This window comes from Pyrus communis, chromosome 6, assembly GCF_963583255.1.
Source record: "Pyrus communis chromosome 6, drPyrComm1.1, whole genome shotgun sequence".
Taxonomy (NCBI): Eukaryota; Viridiplantae; Streptophyta; class Magnoliopsida; order Rosales; family Rosaceae; genus Pyrus; species Pyrus communis.
Window position 1 is genome coordinate 19,752,884 of NC_084808.1, and position 18,867 is coordinate 19,771,750.

General features: G+C 39.1%; 1 protein-coding gene across 1 annotated transcript; it reads right to left on the minus strand.

The window, feature by feature from the left end:
- Positions 1 to 13,107: 13,107 nt before the first annotated feature.
- Positions 13,108 to 18,654, minus strand: LOC137737444 (peroxisomal fatty acid beta-oxidation multifunctional protein MFP2-like). Its single transcript, XM_068476918.1, has 18 exons — positions 18,351 to 18,654; positions 18,042 to 18,113; positions 17,899 to 17,967; positions 17,729 to 17,782; positions 17,556 to 17,623; positions 17,368 to 17,449; positions 17,038 to 17,093; positions 16,621 to 16,923; positions 16,457 to 16,543; positions 15,824 to 15,998; positions 15,445 to 15,566; positions 15,187 to 15,350; positions 14,845 to 15,099; positions 14,609 to 14,730; positions 14,351 to 14,472; positions 14,077 to 14,225; positions 13,862 to 14,000; positions 13,108 to 13,394 (listed from the first exon to the last, which is right to left on the minus strand). Exons 1-18 carry the CDS (start codon positions 18,451 to 18,453, stop codon positions 13,359 to 13,361), a joined length of 2,178 nt encoding a protein of 725 aa, XP_068333019.1. The 5' UTR covers positions 18,454 to 18,654; the 3' UTR covers positions 13,108 to 13,358.
- Between the last annotated feature and the right edge of the window lie 213 nt (positions 18,655 to 18,867).

The window sequence follows — 18,867 nt, forward strand, 5'->3', positions numbered from 1 at the left end:
CCACCGTAGACGACGAATCGACGTCGGGAAGTTTTAGGCACCCGCCGGCTTCGTGGGCAAAATTGACCATCTTCCGTCCACTTTTGGACTTCGTGGCAGGTATGAAAGTTGCTCCACTCACTGAGATCTTCATTTCTGTGAAGTTTGAGAATTTTTGGAAATAGTTGAATTTTCCGGCAAGTCGGGGCGGCCGACCGCCACCCGCGGCGGCGCGTGCGGCGGCGCGTGGCCAGTGGGCCGCCAATGTTATTTTTAGGCTATGTCAAATGTCTTGAATTCAGTTTTGTCATTTGAATGACGTAGGTTGATCGTTGGAACCTAAATTCGTTATGATACGTTACTTGATAAAAATGTGAATCGATGATCCGACCGTTGGATCGTCATCAAAATTGGATACATTATAATATGTAATATTTAAAGATTATAGGAATTTACGGATCGGGAATCCGACTTACGGATCTTCCTAAATTGGATTTGTAAGTTAGTAAAATAAATGTTCACGGCCACTTGTTTTAGGCAATTGACGGAGATCTGACCGTTGGATCGTAATGAAATTTTAATATGTTATTCTAGAAACATATTGTGGATCGTTGGGAGTTGTGGATTGAAAATCTGATATGCGGATCTTCCGGGTCAAGTTATACAGGGTTGTAAACCCTACCGTCGATCTTTGATCGACGGTTGACTTGTGGTCAATGGGTATCAAACTATTTCAGAATGTCGTTGAGGTTGTGTTATATGTGAATTTCGTATTCCACGGATAAGAGTTCTGAGATGTGATTTGATAATTGGCCACAGGGACCGATCATTCAGGACGCCTCGATGCGCGTGCTAGAGAAGTATAGTGTGGACTCCAGGTGAGTGGATCTTTTCCTTTTTATTGTGCATATTATTGAGAGTTCTATCGATACTTTTAAATTGATTAGGTATATTACCTTCATATAATTATTGTGAATGCTTGAAGTACCTATATGAACTACGAATGGCTTGATCCCTGTTTAGGGTACGTAGGCAGTCTAACGAGACGTTAGATGCAGCCATAAAATATTTGAGACAAAAGCCTTATTTGGGAAATTGAGTAATGCGAAGGAAATTGATAAAGACAAGTTTTAGTTTTGTGAATTAGTTAGTTAATTAGTGTTAATTGGGTTATTATGGATAATTATCCCTGAAAATAAGTAGTTCGGGAGTAGAGCGTTATTGATTGTACATTTCACACCGTATTGTTTATAATTGAGAATGTTTCGACATGGTTGAGTATTAGATTGCATCATGATATATCCATATGTATATTACTTGCATATAATTATTGGGAATGCTTTCAAGTGCAAAGGTGAACTCAGGACACCCAGGTAAGTTCAGGTGAGTTTATGGTACTAGTTGAATCGATTACGTTATAGCATGACTACAGTTATGAGTTAGGCAACTTCGATACTGTCGTACTGGTTGCCATGAGTTGCACATGTTATATTGAGATGCATTGAGAGCTCATAAACCTGCACCCCGTTGTTAGTGCTCCCGCCCGTGGCCAGGGCACAGTCCTTCACGTGATGTTCACCTCCCGCACCTTATGCTCACCTTGGATTCAAGGTAGGTGCACAGCCCTGTCGTACAGACCACTTTAGGTGGTTCCGACTCGTAGGTGACCCGCGATTATTCGCCCAGTCTTCACGTGATCGTAGCACTTATTTACACCCAGGCCTGTCGTACAGACCACTTTAGGTGGTTCCGACTCGTGTGCAGGTATACTTATTGAGCTATGGGCTAGCCAGGATTGATGAGATATGGATAAGTCGTACAGGTCACTATAGGTGACTCCGACTTATATGCTAGCCAGGATTGATGAGATATGGATAAGTCGTACAGGTCACTATAGGTGACTCCGACTTATATGCTAGCCATGATTGATGAGATATGGATAAGTCGTACAGGTCACTATAGGTGACTCCGACTTATATGCTAGCTATGATTGATGAGATATGAATAAGTCGTACAGGTCACTATAGGTGACTCCGACTTATATGCTAGCCAGGATTGATGAGATATGGATAAGTCGTACAGGTCACTATAGGTGACTCCGACTTATATGCTAGCTATGATTGATGAGATATGAATAAGTCGTACAGGTCACTATAGGTGACTCCGACTTATATGCTAGCCATGATTGATGAGATACGGATAAGTTGTACATGTCATTTTAGATGACTCTGACTGATATATCACTTTGTATTGATTTAGTTCATTTGGCCTACTTATTAATGTATGGTGGATTTGATGGCAAACCGTGGTTTTGGTCATTTCTGAGTATGGTTTGGATATATGTATATATGTTGTACTGTCTTATGGAAAACGATACGGATTTTACATTTAGGGGCATTACTTTTAGAGAGGTAGTAACTTTGGGAAGCTTGGTTTTATTGCTTACTCACACCTTCTGTTTGGTGCCCTCCAGGTTTTAGCTGCTGAGTTTGTATCGACAAGAATATGTGGCGAATCTTAGTATTGATGGATATTTTTGAGGGTATGATTCTTACCCACATTACTGTACCTTACTTATGCTCTGACATCGCGTGTGAAATGGGTTCGCTCCCACTCATAGCGCACTCTGGTATTTAGACACTTTTAGATTCAAATTCATTCACTTTTTATACACCATCACATTTTATGGCTTCGTCACCTTCCAGGTGTCGGCCAGCACAGCTTGATTCAGGGTCCAAGTGGACTTTCTGGGTCGGGGTGTGTCATAAATGCATTTAAATTAATGACAAGGAAATTAAATAAAAAAAAATTATTGAGGTGGCAATTGATCAAAGCACCTTAATCAAATCTTTAAAAGGGATGAATGTTTAATCTAACAACTGTAGAAAAGATGTAGGGCATTCTAATTTTCTTTTTTTTATTTATTTATAAATATTCTACTATATTCACAAAAAAAGTAAAAAATATGACAAACAATAAAAAAAAAATGCATAGAGATGGATAATAAATGCATAAATATAGGGATAATAGGAAAAGAAAAGAAAAAAAAAACGAAATGTCCAGGAGAAGTCGTGAAAAACTAAAATTCTAAACAAAATTAAACTTATGTGAAAAACTGAAATTAATAACCAAAATTTTTAAAAAATGTTTGATCAAATTTTCAAAAGGAGTATATGTTTAATCTAAAAAACTAAAAAACCTATATCAAAACGCCCCATTTTATTATTAATATATGTTACGTAAGATCAAAGTTATGCGCACGTTTGATTTGAAGAAAATGACCCTCTGCATATATCACATGTAATTAATTAGATGTGCGCTAACGTGCTCGAACGAAATGCCGTGCGTTTTCCGATAGAAAATAGATCATGGCAGGAAGGGGTCCTTATCCTTGCATTATATATATATACACACAAACACATATAGCATGCATTGTGAAAATCTTGGCACGTGAATTACACGTGCATATTTTTGTTATTCATATTGTTTTGGTGGAATGTTCCAGAATACAATGAGAAAAGAGGAAGGGTGCTTCGAACTTGTAATTTTTTTTTGGTGTAAAATGTTAGTCGATAATTCATTAATTGGAGAGATGGGTTAGAAAGAGATGATAAACATTTAAGCTAAATTTTCACTCAAGTTTTGTACAGGTACTTACGAAGAAACTTTTATAATATGATAACATTTGCAATTGTGTGAAATAAAGCAAAGTTCTAAAAAACGCTAGGCACTAGTCGGGCGGCGGCTTGGCGCCTAGTGCTTAGACGGCTAGGCGAGCGCTTAGGCGGCCTAGGTGGATTTAGGTAATTTTCTTATATATCTTGTAAATAAGTGCATATTGACATTTACAAAAAATTATATTTTTATTTTATTATAATTATAAATTAGCAGTGGGTAGTGGGTAATTAATTGGAGACTAAAGGTAAAGGTGGGTAATTAATAGTGAAATGAACACCGATCAAACCGTCAAAGAGAGGGGATGGGTTATTGAGCCCTTGGAAAACGCAAAGGCCTTTATCTCTTCCGTTTCCTCTTCCTCGCCTTCAATTGCTCCGCCCATCTTCTTCTTTGTAAAATTTCCCTGCTCTGCCCATCTTCTTTTTCGTTTGTAAAATTTCCCAAGCGCATCAAAGAAAATTGCATGCTCGGTCGAAGGAATCCCAACTATCCAAGTCAATTTCTTGTTTATCCCTGCAATTGCATATCTATTTTTCTAATTCAGCATCGCTCTCTCTTCCCTGATGCTCTCTCTCTCTCTCTTCAATATTATGTGAACTCTTTTAGGCGATGTTGTGAAACAACGATATGTGTGTGTGTGTGTGTATATATATATTTAACAGAACCGCCTAGGCGCCGCCTAATACCCTTGCTGATTTGTTGAACATTTTTGGAATAATCGCGGCGGCAGCCGGACGCCCAGGTCCTAGGTGCCGCCTAGCCCGCTTTTTAGAACACTGAAAGAAACACAAAGTCTCGTTCAACAAAATCAAGTTAAGAGAATTATATCTTTAAACTAAAAACTAGTTGATTATGATATTATGTTAACTCTATGTTTGCATGGGGGACTTTAAAGCTCGTGGAAGTTTAACCAAATTTGCTAGGAATGCACTACAAATTAAAAGCATCATGTTCAGGCTAAATGATTTCCCCTCGCACGGCTCCACAGGGGTGGTGGCACTTGGTTGGTTGTTGGTCGAGTTTTTGTTGTTTGTTATATTGCAAGAAGAGTTCAAAGTTAGTTTGAAAGGTGCATTTGTAAGGCCTTTGGTGTAGGCCTTGAGGCTCGCAATCAAAACTAATAAAGTGCTAGGTGTGCCACTGTTATCTCAGTATAACGGATGTTGAACAGATATGATTTAAGTCAATTACTTGTGGCCCAAGTTACTTTAAACTTCTTGTTGTCAAAGGATTGTCACAAATTTGTTAAGTCTACATTAAGTTCTTTTTCTTTCCTTGTAAACAAAGACTTTTAGTCTATAATCTTCTATGTTCAAAATGAAGGGAGTTCAGGACCCTTTTAACCATTTCCTTGAACACAGTTTGTTTTTAATGGAAGCAGATTCAAACGTGAATGAGACTTCTTAAGTAGAAAACAGTTGATAATGACTTGAATACATAATGAAAAGCATGTAAAATGACAGATCTTCTAAATACAAGTACATACAAAGAGGCTTGAGCAAGATTTCACCTTCTCGAACAAGTTTGAACGTCTTGCTGTGACTTCTCTTTATGTTTATAGAGGTTTGTATGCTAAAAGAGGTGGTAGACAACTAGGTTCTACGCGAGGAAATCGATACTACAATACTAAGGAAAGGTAGTAGAGTTTTTACAGTAGACAAAATGGTAGCTTTTCCAAGGAACTAGGGCTAAAATGACTGAATTTGGACAAGTTTCAGTTTTTCGAGGTATGAACTAGCTTGAGAGCAGAGTTTGTATGTATTGGTTGAGTGTCCTTGTCTCTGATGCTTGCTTCCCCTTTTATAGGCAACTTAGCCTGACTGTATGGGCTTTGTTCTTGTCCGAAAGCTCTTCGAGGGTAGTGAGTCATCAGCTATTTACTTGTATTGCCACTAGAAAGTGCTTTTAGGCTGATAGTGGGTTGGTCGTTGTCATCTGTCATTTCAATCATAGGCATATAGCCTATGTTTTAATTGAGGAGGCGCCAATTTGTTCCCCACTGGTCGACTGGGCCTTGGGCAAGTCTTCATTTAATCTAGCATCCTTGGACATTGTCACTTGTAAACCCAACTGCTAAATATTAACCCAAACACATCGCTAATGACTAATAATGCTTTTCTTGGGGCTATGTAGAGAATTCTTATCTTAGGACATGGATAAGAAGTGTGTGGAGATAATTTTTTCAAATCGTTTCTAAAATTTAGCTAGGGAACTCATTAAGAGAGTCTATTAAAGATGCTCATACGTACATTTGAGAATATTTTCAAAGAAAACCTTTATTTAATTCTTTGAAGTGTTTTGAACTGTTTTAGCAATAATTTTCTAGTGTTTGAGTACTTTACTTGGAATGAGGATCTTCTCCGGATCCTCTTTGTGAGGATCCAGGGGATCCTCTAATCGTGTCCGTTCATCGTAAATCGTACGGTTAGTTTTCCTCAGGTACTATTTGTGTTTAATTTTAAATAAAAAATTTTAAATGATTTCTTACCGCACAATGTATAATAAATGAACACGATTAAAGAATTCTCGAGATCTTCATTCCTTTACTCGAACCCCATCAAGCAGTGCTCTAAAGTAAAATTCTAAAAGTTACTTTAAAAAAAAAAAAAAAAAAGATAAATGGGCTAAGCGTGCATGTCCACAATTTGGCTTACATTGATAGGGTTCAAACTTCAAATTGGCATCATATTTCGGGGTGCTTGCTTGAAAAGCTTATGTAATTCGAATTGATGTGACCCATGTGTTATGATCCAATCTTGGATCCTTACTCAACATGCAAGTAATGGGCAACAATGGAGGAATAGGAAGGAAGAGAGAAAGAAGAGTTAAGCTCCTGATTGTTTTTGTAAAATGATATTTTAATTCAAAATGACCGTTGATGCTCTCACACCAAAGGCGTGTACATATATTCCCCTTACATCGCTTGCCAGATGGCAGTAAACCCACTTAACTAATTATTCTCTTAATAAAAGTCTCACTTGAACTATGTAATTCCTGATTGTGATTAAGCTAATCATAAATCATAACATTACCCCTTCCTCAAACAAAAACCTTATCAACTAGGTTTTTCAAATTTAAAATCAGGAAATCTAGTTACAAAAGTGTCATAATCCTCCCAAGTAGCATCTTTTGGGGTGTAACCTTCCCAATGAACTAACACTTGAACTCCAGCAACATTTCATTCTTGTTGAGCCTTCAAGTCAGCACAGTTATAGGGTTTTCCATTAGCACACCATCATCTCTCACATCTGGAAGAACTGAGGCAGGTATCACTTGTGGCCCGAGGTGTTTCTTTAAGCAACTCACATGAATATAGGATGTATTTTTTGTGGTGGCCAACAATTTGAGCTTGTATGCTACTTTTCCCACTCTTTACAGCACCTCAAAAGGTCCATAGAACCTTGGAAGCAGTTTGTGATGAGAATGTGTATTAAGTGATTGCAGCTAATAAGGGACTAATTTGAGATACACCAAATCACCCACTGCAAACACCCTCTCAATTTTATGTTTGTCTACTTAAACCTTCATCCTGTTTTGAGCTAGGACGCAATTGGATTTGAGAATGGACAACATTTTATCCCTTTCCAGCAGGTTTTGCTCCACATCATCCAATTTAGCTGATCTCAATCCATAAGAAGCAACATAAGGGAGAGGGTATCCATAAACTAATTCAAAAGGTGTGAACTTAGTGAAGGTATGATAGGAGGTGTTGTAATTCCACTCTGCCCAAGCCAACCATTTAACCCATCCCTTAGGTTGTGTTCCAACAAAACATCTCAAATAAGTCTCTAGGCATCTGTTTAGCACCTCAGTTTGCCCATCTGACTGTGGATGATAGCCAGAGCTAATACTCAAAGTGGAACCCTACAATTTGAAAAATTCTCTCCAGAAGTTGCTAAGAAATATAGGATCTCTGTCACTCACAATGTTGATGGGCATGCCATGCAATTTTAATATATGGTCCACAAATGTTTGAGCCACAAAGGCAGCATTGTAAGGATGAGACAATGCAATGAAGTGTGCATACTTGATGAACCTATCCACTACCACAAAGATCACAGATTTTCCTCTACAATTGGGCGATCCATCACTAAAATCCATACTGATTTCAGACCATACCTTTTGAGGAATGGGAAGAAGTTGCAACAGCTCTGGAGGTGCCATGGTTTCATATTTATGCAATTGACGAACTTGGCATTCATTCACAAACTGTTTCACATCACCTTTCATTCCAGGCCAATAAAACCCTATTGAGAATTCCTTGTGACTTGCTGCATGAGTAGAATGGTGTTCTTCTATAATTTTAAATCTCCAATGGGATGTAGGGTTGATGACAATTCGAGCTTTATACTTCAAGAATCCATTGTCAATACTGAACTTAGATGCATTGGAACCAGGAACTGGTGTACTTGAAAAAGCTGTCTCCTGCACCTAATCTTCTGTGTAATCCATTTATCTTGTTCCACTTCCTTTCTTTGTTCATCTAGCCAACCAAAGTAAGGGTATGTAACTGCTAAGCACTCAGTCATCTCCACTTGATTAAATGTCCCTTCTATTTGATTATGAGGTTCAAATTCCTTGGAAAGAGCATCAACAACAATATTATCCCTCCCATGCTTATATTGTATCTCATAGTCATACCCATTAATTTGAAGACCATTTTTACTGAAAAAAGGTATTGGCTCTGTGGTTTAGGAAGTACTTTAAATTATGGTGATTAGTTTTGATGACAAAGTATCTTCCCTACAAATAAGTTTGCCATTTCTTCACAGCAAAAACAATAGCAATTAACTCCCTTTCATAAGTGGATAAAGCTTGGTTTCTATGTCCCAAGGGTTGACTAGCAAATGTTATGGGTTTCCCTTTCTACTTCAAAATTGCACCAATACCTACCCCAAATGCAGCACATTTCAGCTCAAATGGTGCTGAAAAATCTGGTAGTGCTAATATTTGTGGTGATGCCATTATTTTCTTCAGAGTTTGAAAGGCCTTGGTAGCTGCTAGACTCCACCCAAAGATGTCATTCTTGGTCAATTGGTAAAGGGGCTAACAAATGCTACCACAGTTAGGAACAAACTTTCTATAATATCCAGTGAGTCCTAAGACCCTCTTAACTGTTTTACATTTGCAGGGATGAGCCAATCTAGGATTGCTTATATTTTGGATGGATCAGCTACAACACCCTTATTGGAGACAATGTGTTCCAAGTATTCCACAGAACTTTGCCCCAAGGCACATTTAGATTTCTTCACAAATAGTTGGTTCTGCTGCAATATTTCAAAAGCCTTTCTCAAATGGCATACATGGTCTTCCCAGGTCTTACTATAGATAAAAATGTCATTGGAAAACACCAAAACAAATTTCCTGAAATAGGCCTTGAAGATGTCATTCATTAGGCTTTGAAATGTGGTCGGAGCATTGGTGAGGCCAAATGGCATCACCAAAAACTCATAATGGCCCTCGTGGGTTTGAAATGAAGTCTTAGCAATATCATTTAGGTGCATTCAAATTTAGAGATAATCGGACCTAAGATCTAATTTGGAAAAGAAACAAGCACCAAAGAGCTCATCCAATAGGTCATTAATGAGTGGTATAGGTACCTCTCTTTGACAGTTAGAGGATTTAGTTCTCTATAATCCATGCACATTCTCTATGTTCCTTTTTTCTTCCTAACCAAGAACACTGGAAAGGAAAACGAAATGTGGCTTGGTCTGATAAAACCAGCCTCCAATAGTTCATAGATAGCCTTCTCGATTTCTGTCTTTTGCAAAGGTCCATAATGGTATGGCCTTATATTGCGTGGTTGTGCTCCTGGTGCCAGTGGAATCTGGTAGTCATGGCTTCTCGAATGGGGTAGCTTGGAAAGAATCACAAAGACCTCTTCAAAGTCTTTCAAGACCTCTTGTAACTCTGTCAACTATTGTGGAGTAAGGTTGGAGGCCTCTAATTTCTCCTTGTTCATCGAGTAAAGTAACATGCCGAGATTAGAGTTGCAAAACTCTTTGTCTAGTTGCTGAAAGGACATCTCTTGTACTAATGGTTGCTTGACAACGTTATGAACCAACTTGTGTGTTATCCCCCCTTTTGAGAACTTCATAGTCATCAATTAGAAGTCCCACAGAACCGGACTAACAGTAGAGAGCCACTGTACTCCCAAGACCAAGTCACATCCTCCCAATGAAAAGGGAACAGATCAATGGTGCACTCATAACCCCCAATCTTTAGTGGTATTGCCTTGCAATCCTTTAAGATGGCCCCTATTAGCTATAATCACTTCAAAAACCTCAATGTTGTTGACTGACCAACCCTAGTTCTTGAGTAGCCTAGAATCTATGAAGTTATAAGTACTTCCAGAGTCTAACAAAATTCTCACATGTTGATTTTTCACAAAACCCTCAATCTTCATTGTTTGGATTGGTTGTTTGCCTCCCAAAATAAGCACATTCACTCAGCTCCATGTGCTGCAACTCCAGAGGTAATTCATCCTTATCCCCCTATTTTCCTCAAGAACTTCAGGACCATCTAAGTCTAGCACATCAAGCATTAACAGTTGTTTATGAGGACACTTATAACCTTTAACCCACTTATCTTCACAGAACCAACACTCCCCCTGTTCATTCTTGTGTTGGATTTCATATGGGGTTAGTTTTTTGGGTAAATCTCAGTTTACTACCCTCAAGTTTCATGGTTTTCAACATTTTGTATATGAATTTTTTCGTCCCAGAGTCAAACCTAAAGTGTTAATTTTGAAACAGTCTTATACATCCGTTAGTCTAGCTGTTAAGTCTCCCGTTAACTAATGACATGGCACCCATGTAGACAATGATTGCGCACCACGTGTCATTAAGGGGTCCATATGATCATAAAAAATTTAAAAAATTAAAAAAAAATTTATCACATGCAAAAAAATAAAAAAAATAAAAAAATCCTTTTTGTTACTCATCTTCTTCCCAGAGGAAGTTCGATCCGTCCATCCGTCCCCAATCCCCTCTTCCTTTCTCTCCTCCGTGTCCTACCCAACCTGCCTCTCATACCTCACCCTCTGGCAAATACCTCAAAACCGACGGAGACCACGAAGAGTTCTTACACAAACTCTGGATCTCCTTCAAGAACATCCAATAATTTGATTACAAAAGCAAAACCCAATTGCCGGAATCCAAAATTAAAATTACCAAAAGCTAAATCTTCTAGGCTGCACAACTGCCTCCTGCAAATCCTACTTCAAATTGAAAAATTCAAGCAAAACCCAATTACCCAACTGCCACCTGCAAAATCAAACTAAAAAATTCAAACAAAATTCAATTACCCAACAATTTCTGCAAATCATAAACTCAAAATTGGGCATGTGGGAAGATAGAAGAACTCGTGGGCTTGTTCACTTTATGAACCTTCTAGTTGCAAGCCTAGCACAATGTCGTCCCATTGGCACAGTAAAGGACACCACCACCTCTTTGAGCACCCCCATTTAGTTTGGAGTTCTGCTGCGACGGTCGTGTGCTCTGCTGTGCCGTCACCAAGCTCGCCCTTAAATGTGACCGTAGATCTGTCAGCGTTGACGATGAGGAAATGTGGGTTTGGCAATTGGACGCTCGCAGCAATTTGACGATGGGGAAGGCTAATTAGATGCTCACGGTGGTGATTTGATGAAGAAAGGTGGGTCCGGCTAATCAGGAAGAAGAGGTAGCCGGAGGGTGAAGTAGAAGATGAAGGTTGGGTGGGATGTGGAGGAGGGAAAGGAGGAGGGGATTTAGGACGGATAGGCGGATCGAACTTCCTCTGGGAGGAAGATGAGTAACAAAAGGGATTTTTTTTTTTTTTTAAATTTTAAATGATCACGTGACCCCTTAATGACACGTGATGCCCAGTCATTGTCCACATGGGTACCACATCATCAGTTAACGGTAGGCTTAACAGCCAGACTAACGAATGTATGAGACTGTCCCAAAATTAACTTTTTAGGTATGACTCTGGGATGAAAAAAACTTCATGTATCAAATGTTGAAAACCATGAAACTTGAGAGTAGTAAACTGAGATTTACCCTAGTTTTTTTTACAACGGAGAGTCCCCACTTTGGGTCTATTTGGGAAAACAATGGTCACTGGAGGGACTAAAGGTTTTGAAGCTAGTGCTACTCGAGAGTTAGTTTTTTCTATTATCACTAAATTTACGATCAACTTGCACAGCTAAAACAATCGCCTTATGCATAGAAATAGGTCTAAACAACTTAACCTCATGCTTGATTTCCTTCTTCAACCCACCCAAGAAACAACTCTGCAATAACATAGGACCAACATCAGAGGAACGAGTAGCAAGCTTACGAAATTTAAGGATGCAATCCTTCAAGGTACTTGTTTGGCAGAGTTTGAATAATAACTTAGTGCAATCTTCAAACTTAGAAGGGCCAAATTCTTGGCAAACAGCCTTAATGAAATCACTCCAGGTCGGTGTAGCATGGAGGCAATCCATCCAATGAAACCAATGGAAGGCTTCATTGTCCAAGTAAAAGGAAGCTGTGACAACTCGCTGATGTTCAGGGACAGAATAATAAATGAAATATTGCTCCGGCTTATAGATCCAGGCGAGTGGGTCATCGCCTTCACTGAAGCGTGGGAAATCCACGTGTTGTTGCCACTGGGGTCGAGGGGTGAACCCTTTGCCGTCGAAATTTTCACATTGATGATGAAGAGGAGTATCCAAGCTTCGAGGATCAGCGTCCTCAGCAAAGATCAGAGGAAGAGGCACTCGTTCGGCATTCGGAGGATGAGTATCCACAGAAGAAGTCCCCTTACCGGTGAAAGCGAGTTCGCATCAGAATTGTTCAAATCCCACAGCCAATTTAGCATCCATACCCATAGTTTGACCAGACAGAGCAACAGCGATGGTCGATTCCAACGAGGTGAAATGAGCATCGATGGAGGATTCCAGGGCAATGAGACGAGCATCCATGGCAGATTTGAGAGAAGTGTTGGTGGAGCGTGGCATACAAAAGGGAGACCAGGATCAAAATAGATGATACCAATGTTATGACCCAATCTCGGATCCTTACTCAATCTGCGTCGTAATCTCATATCCTTCATCACGGATGGGGAGAGGGAGATATAAAACCGGTATACAGAAATAAATCACCATCACGTCACTTCAATGAGCGTCGTATCACGGTTTAGTTTTCGCCTCCCTTCCCTTCCCTTCCGCGTGTCTAAGATAATAAGTCTTAACGATCGGATCATATTGATCCATGTAGTTGTAAATTTGGAATGGTGCGACCAAAAACTAGTATGAAGAACCAGACTTCCACGTCCCATCATGGCAATAATATGTCATATAAGTTTCTCTCTTTACGACATGATTCGCACAACACTCCACCATGACACTGTACGTCGGCAGCCGTGCCAAGTCGCTTCTCAATTCTCATGAGGAAAAAGAAAGGAGAGCTACCACACCATCGCCAGTACAGAATTCTACTACTAAAATTAATTAGTAAGAATATGACACAAAACAAATTCCCCTTTTCAGGAAGAAAACCCAATGTGAACTCGATTTGAAACCATCTGTGAATAATTATATCCTGCCTACCCCTTATTCCAAAGATAATTATCCCCACGCTCACTTGTTACACATCCTTTCATACCATGGAAAGGAAATTGATACTTGGGACTGAAGAAAATCGTAACCGTGGATTCGAATGCAACTGGAAACTTTCTTATAACCGAGATTTTGATTGCTTCGACGGAGAACTCTGCAATGAAGCAGTGGAAAGCACTATTAGACGCATGCAGAATCAGCAACAGATACATTATATACCACAACCGCTAATCCAATCTAGAAATTCCGACAATCCAAAATTGTTCTTGGGTTGGTGAATCACGATGACATTCAATCGTGCAAATCTGTTCATGTTAGAGGCTTGCAGAAGAAGTACAATATCAAGAATGTTACGGGGAAAAAGGAAGTGTACGGGAATATAAGCCTGTTGGTTTTAAGTTAACGTAAGAGGCTTGTAAGTTCTAATAAAGTTCAGATTTTGTAGCTTTACTCAACCAGGAAATCAGCGAGAAGTTCAACCAAAAGATTTAGACAAAACTTACAGCACAGGAATAACCAAAATATGGATTTACTAAACAGCTTTTATGATGCAACACTCTGTAAATTTATATACCATCGATGGAACTATATGATAAACACATAACAGTTCAGAATTCTTACCAGAGAAGCCACGTTTGAAGCTCTTTCAGCTAAATAGGCGCAAGGCTTGAAAAATTCACCATAAGTATTTGACCATTCCTCCAATCGTGAATATATGTATTTGGATCCAAGTAAATCAGCCCAGAACAAGATACCTCCCCTAAACAGAAATGCCCCAACAAGTTATTACATATTTTAGGGCGTTTAAGAAGGTATTCTCAACAAATTATACAAACCTGTATGGTGGGAAACCCATGCCCATAATTGCAGCAATGTCAAGGTCGGCAGCTTTCACAGCAATGCCTTCAGCAAGCACCCGGCATGCCTCATTTACGACAGGGAAAAATATCATCTCAACAATGTCCTTTTCTGATAACTTCAGTAGCTGAGTTCAGATTGTCACAAATTTGAGTCAGAACCGTTACTTATAATTCAGACAGTGTCAGCCATTGCACGAGGGAGATGGTGTCTGTGTGTGTGTGAGCAAGTGAGAAAGAAAGAGAGAGCGACCTTAGAATCTATGGAAACACCCGAAATGCTCCTTGACTTCTCAATATATCCTTTCAACTGAGGATCTGGGCTAGCTTTGCGCCTGTCATCATAAGTATAGAACCCTTTTCGAGTAGTTTCACCTAAAACAATAAGAATGTAAGGAATCTATTCTGTTATGCGAAAATTTGATAAATACTTACTGATATATGAATTTAAGTAAGAAGTTGGTTAATAAATATTCACTTGCCAACTACAAGCATAACAACAAAGTATTACCTGCCCTCCCATCCTCCTGCATCAAAGGGATTAGCATTGATTTATATGTCCGCTCAGGAAAGTTCACAATAAATTGTGTGCCAGTTGCAATTGCCACGCCAAACCCAACCAGATCAGCCAATCTGAATGAATGTATAGGATATCAAACTCAGGTCAATGACAAAAAAAAGGAAATTTTAAGGGTGGCAAAGCGCGGGAGCCACCGGATCATAAGTTTCCATAAAAGTATTACTGACCTGAATGGGCCCATAGGCATTCCGAATTTGGTGATTACCCTATCAATCTGATAAACATCGGCACCACGTTCAACAAGCAAGAGAGCAGCTTGTGTATAAGGAAAGAACATTCTGTTCACAGCAAATCCTGTGCAATTCCCAACAACCACTGGGGTTTTCTTTATTCTTTTCCCAACTTCTAGCAAATCAACAATAACTTGGGGAGACGTCTGATTAGTACGAACAATTTCCAGAAGTGGCATGACATGTGCCGGACTGCGTGGAGAGCACAAAGCAGTTCACCGGTTAGCAATTTGAGGAAAAAAGAGAGAACCAGGACAATTATACAGCTTATAGCATTACCTAAAGAAATGGGCACCAATAATCCGATCATGAGACTTGGTTTTCTCTCCAATGAGGTTCAAGTCAATTGTAGAAGTATTACTTGCGAGTATGCAGTGTTGTGGGCAATATTTTTCAAGATCAGCAAAAATCTGCTGCTTTAGAGAAACCTTCTCAATAACGGCCTATTTCAAGCATAGAAGATGAATGTCAGACCATTTCCCCCACCGACCAACACAACATAAGGGTGAACGAAATCGAACATGCTTTAAGAACTACCTCTATGACCATATCCACATCTCTAAAGCTATCATAATCCAGGACACCCTTAAGAATAGAGGTCGTCTTCTCAAACTTTTCTTGGGTCATTTTCCCCTTCTTGACGCGGCTCTGCAGATTGGCTGAACCAGAAAAGTGACAACTTATAGCAGATTGCCATCATAAATACTTAACAAAAGCTGATATTGTGGTATTATACACAGGAACAAAGATTACAAGCATATATTATTTTATTATAATTTTTACAAGAATAAAACTTTTAGAAGCATTGTTACTACTAAATACGTGTGAAAATATGTGAAAGGTAAAGCTTTTAGAAGCAAATATCAATAATATACTAAACTAGAAGCTTTAATTTTAAAAGGACTTCTAGCCTCACCTCTGACTCTACCAATCCCAGCCTGCAAGAACTTATCATTTACTTCTTTCAGGATCACCGGATAACCACTAAGAATCAATGCAGTAGCTATTCCAGATCCCATTAACCCTCCACCAATGACAGCAACCTTAGTCACTCGTCTAGGCATCAAACCACGATCAGTAACCCCAGGTACCTATATACAGTTATGAGACGATGAGTCAAGTACTCAAAAGTCATCAAAGCAAAGGTGGTTTTATGATATGGCCGAATACCAGTTAGTAACCGATTTTATAATAATACCATCCTACGTTTGTTCATTTAAAATTGTTACTCCGAAGAGCAATTCCAATTTTTAAAAGACGTGTGTTTGAATAAATTTTCAACCAAGTTAAAGCAATTCAACAAGCATGGCTCAAAACTTCCTCAAACTCCCTAAAAAAACAGCTAAATAACAATGTATAGACCAAACTTAAACATCCACACAATCATTCTACTTCAATAGGAATATAAAATAGTTGAATTTGATTTTTTTTTCTTTTCAAATTAACAGTAGAGATATAAGTTAAAGCTCATGATCCAGTTTAAAATTCCATCACAGGATGCAGGTTAGTTATTTTTTAGAGGTGAATATGCAAAAGTTGTGTGTCAAACCTTTGATGTTCCACGTTGAGCAAAGAAGACGTGGACTAAGCTCTTGCAAGTGTCAGACCGCAGAAGTCCTTGAAATGATTCAGCCTCCTGAACTAGCCAGAAACATAAATTGCAAGTATATACGTTTGGCAAAAATGAAAGAGAATATTGAAACAGATAAGGACCTTCCAAAGTCCAGACCGACCACCAGAAGCTATACCCTCCTCAACAACATCAATACAAACCAATGGGTGTTTGAGATTGGGAGCCTGCTTCCGGACTTGAGCTCTTGCAAATTTAAGTATTTCCCTAGCTTCTCCAAGGGGCTCTAACTTGTCAGTTTTGTGAAGACTAGCAACCCACGGTCTTCTACGCTCCAGGATATCCAACGCCCACCTACGTGCAGTGCTCACCAACTGATCAGGTGAAACAATAGCATCGACAAGGCCTAAATCATGAGCCTCTTCCCCTTTGACTGGTTTTGATGTCTAATTGGGCACAGACAAAAGGAAATGGGGGAGGGAATGTAATCAGTATTAATAAAGTCAGCATGACCATACAAGATATTAAGATGTTCAGAAATGACCAAACACACAACACACCAGCATCATTTCAAGTGCCTTTGAGATTCCAACAAGACGTGGAAGCCGTTGCGTTCCTGCGAAAATTCAGCATCATCTCAAAAGCCAATATGTCATATACATTCTGATATGATCACGCCACTGTATTCTTTTTCTGTTTTTTTTCTCTTTTCATGGCCAGTAAGATGAGTTCACAGGACAAGGGACGGGCTCGACCCCCAACCCAGATGAATGTAGTATTTGATACAAGGCCTTAGCACAGTTAATTGATAACTAACCATATCTTTAATCAAGGCTTTCACTATATTCAATATAGAATTATGTTAATCAATTCAAAAATCGTAGCCATACCTCCAAATCCAGGAATGAGCCCAAGCTGCAGCTCGGGCAACCCTAATTGTGCAGTAGGAGTCGATATTCGGGCATGGCATGCCTGACACAAGAACATCAAATTTTCATCCAAAAAATCCAGCATAAAAGCCTTAGTAAAAAAAAATAATAATAAAATAAAAAAGAAACAAGTGCAACACAACACATACCATTGCCACCTCCAAACCTCCCCCCAGTGCAAGGCCATCAATGGCGGCAACTGACGGTTTCCTAGCACCTGGAAAATCATGCAACCCATCACAGTGGTCAATTCAAGCAAAGCCCTTCTTGTAAAAGGGATAAAAATAATAAGTAAAAAACACAAAACAAAACAATTATTCACCTTCAACAATGTCAGTGATAACCTCCACGGATATAAAACCGGGCTTCGGCTCCTCTGCAACACATAACAAGGGAGGTAGGAACTTAATACCACATGTAGTAATGCAATACCATTTACTAGAACATTACAAACATGAAAAAAAAAAAAAGACAAAAATATATTAAACATACGCTTCTGCCCCTCTTGGAGTCCACCAAAAGCAGTAATATCGAAACCCCCCGAAAATTTTCCTTTAGCACCTGCACCAACAACACGATTTCATTTACAAACAGCCCCAGATCATGAAAAACAATAACCAAATTGCCCCACTTGCCTGTTACAACAATCGCTTTCACATCATTTCTTCTCAAGGCCTCCTCATAACTGTCTTTCAAGCTGAATAACACTGAAACATACACAGAGAGGGAGAGTAATTAGTATAATTTGAACACGTTTTTCTTAATGCCAGTATACTTATTCGAATCAAATTATGGATCAAATGGTAATAATTTCAGCTATCCAATAACAATTGAAACATATAGTAGTTTAACATAAAACTTAAATCCCATCAAAGAAAAGACATCAAATTTAATCCCAAAAGATAAAAAAAATTGATGGTTAAATTTGGAGGGAAGAAAAGTACCATCGATTGAGAGGGAATTGACAGGTGGGTTGATGATGGTGATGAGAGCCACGCCATCGGCTCCCACTTCCAGAACTGTCAGGCCCTTTCCGCTGCTGCCCATTTTCTGGTCTGCTAACTACTACCACTTTCTCTCTCGCTCTCTCTCTCTCTCTCTCTGGGTCTGAATTTCAAGGAGCTGATCTTTTATGTATTAACGGAGTTTTATAGGAAGGTGGTGGCGTTTTTAATTGTAATTGCGATTGCTTGCGTATTGACCGTTTCACGGTGACGCTTGGAAAGATTCGGAAGGAAACTCAGCTCGGTGGATTTGGTAATGGAGCCAAATCATACGTGTGCGTGTGTATGGACGAGCGATCGCTTTGTTTTACTCGCATTTCTGGGGAGGGGACACCACGCTCTTAAATTTTTTTCTATTTTCTTATCTTGAAATTATGTAAAGTAATTTATAGGAATTTGACTGTATTATGTGTTTAATTCGTATTACACCAAGCCCTTCCGCTTTTTATTTTTCTCT

Bases quoted from the DNA above. Each gene is read 5' to 3' on its own strand.
- LOC137737444 (XM_068476918.1), bottom strand. From the start codon at position 18,453: ATGGGCAGCAGCGGAAAGGGCCTGACAGTTCTGGAAGTGGGAGCCGAT. The intron at 15,351-15,444 runs GTAGTTCTTAAA...TGCTTGAAATAG, and splicing joins ATGTGGATATGGTCATAGAG to GCCGTTATTGAGAAGGTTTC. The intron at 13,395-13,861 runs GTAAGAATTCTG...GCTTCATTGCAG, and splicing joins CTTCAAACGTGGCTTCTCTG to AGTTCTCCGTCGAAGCAATC.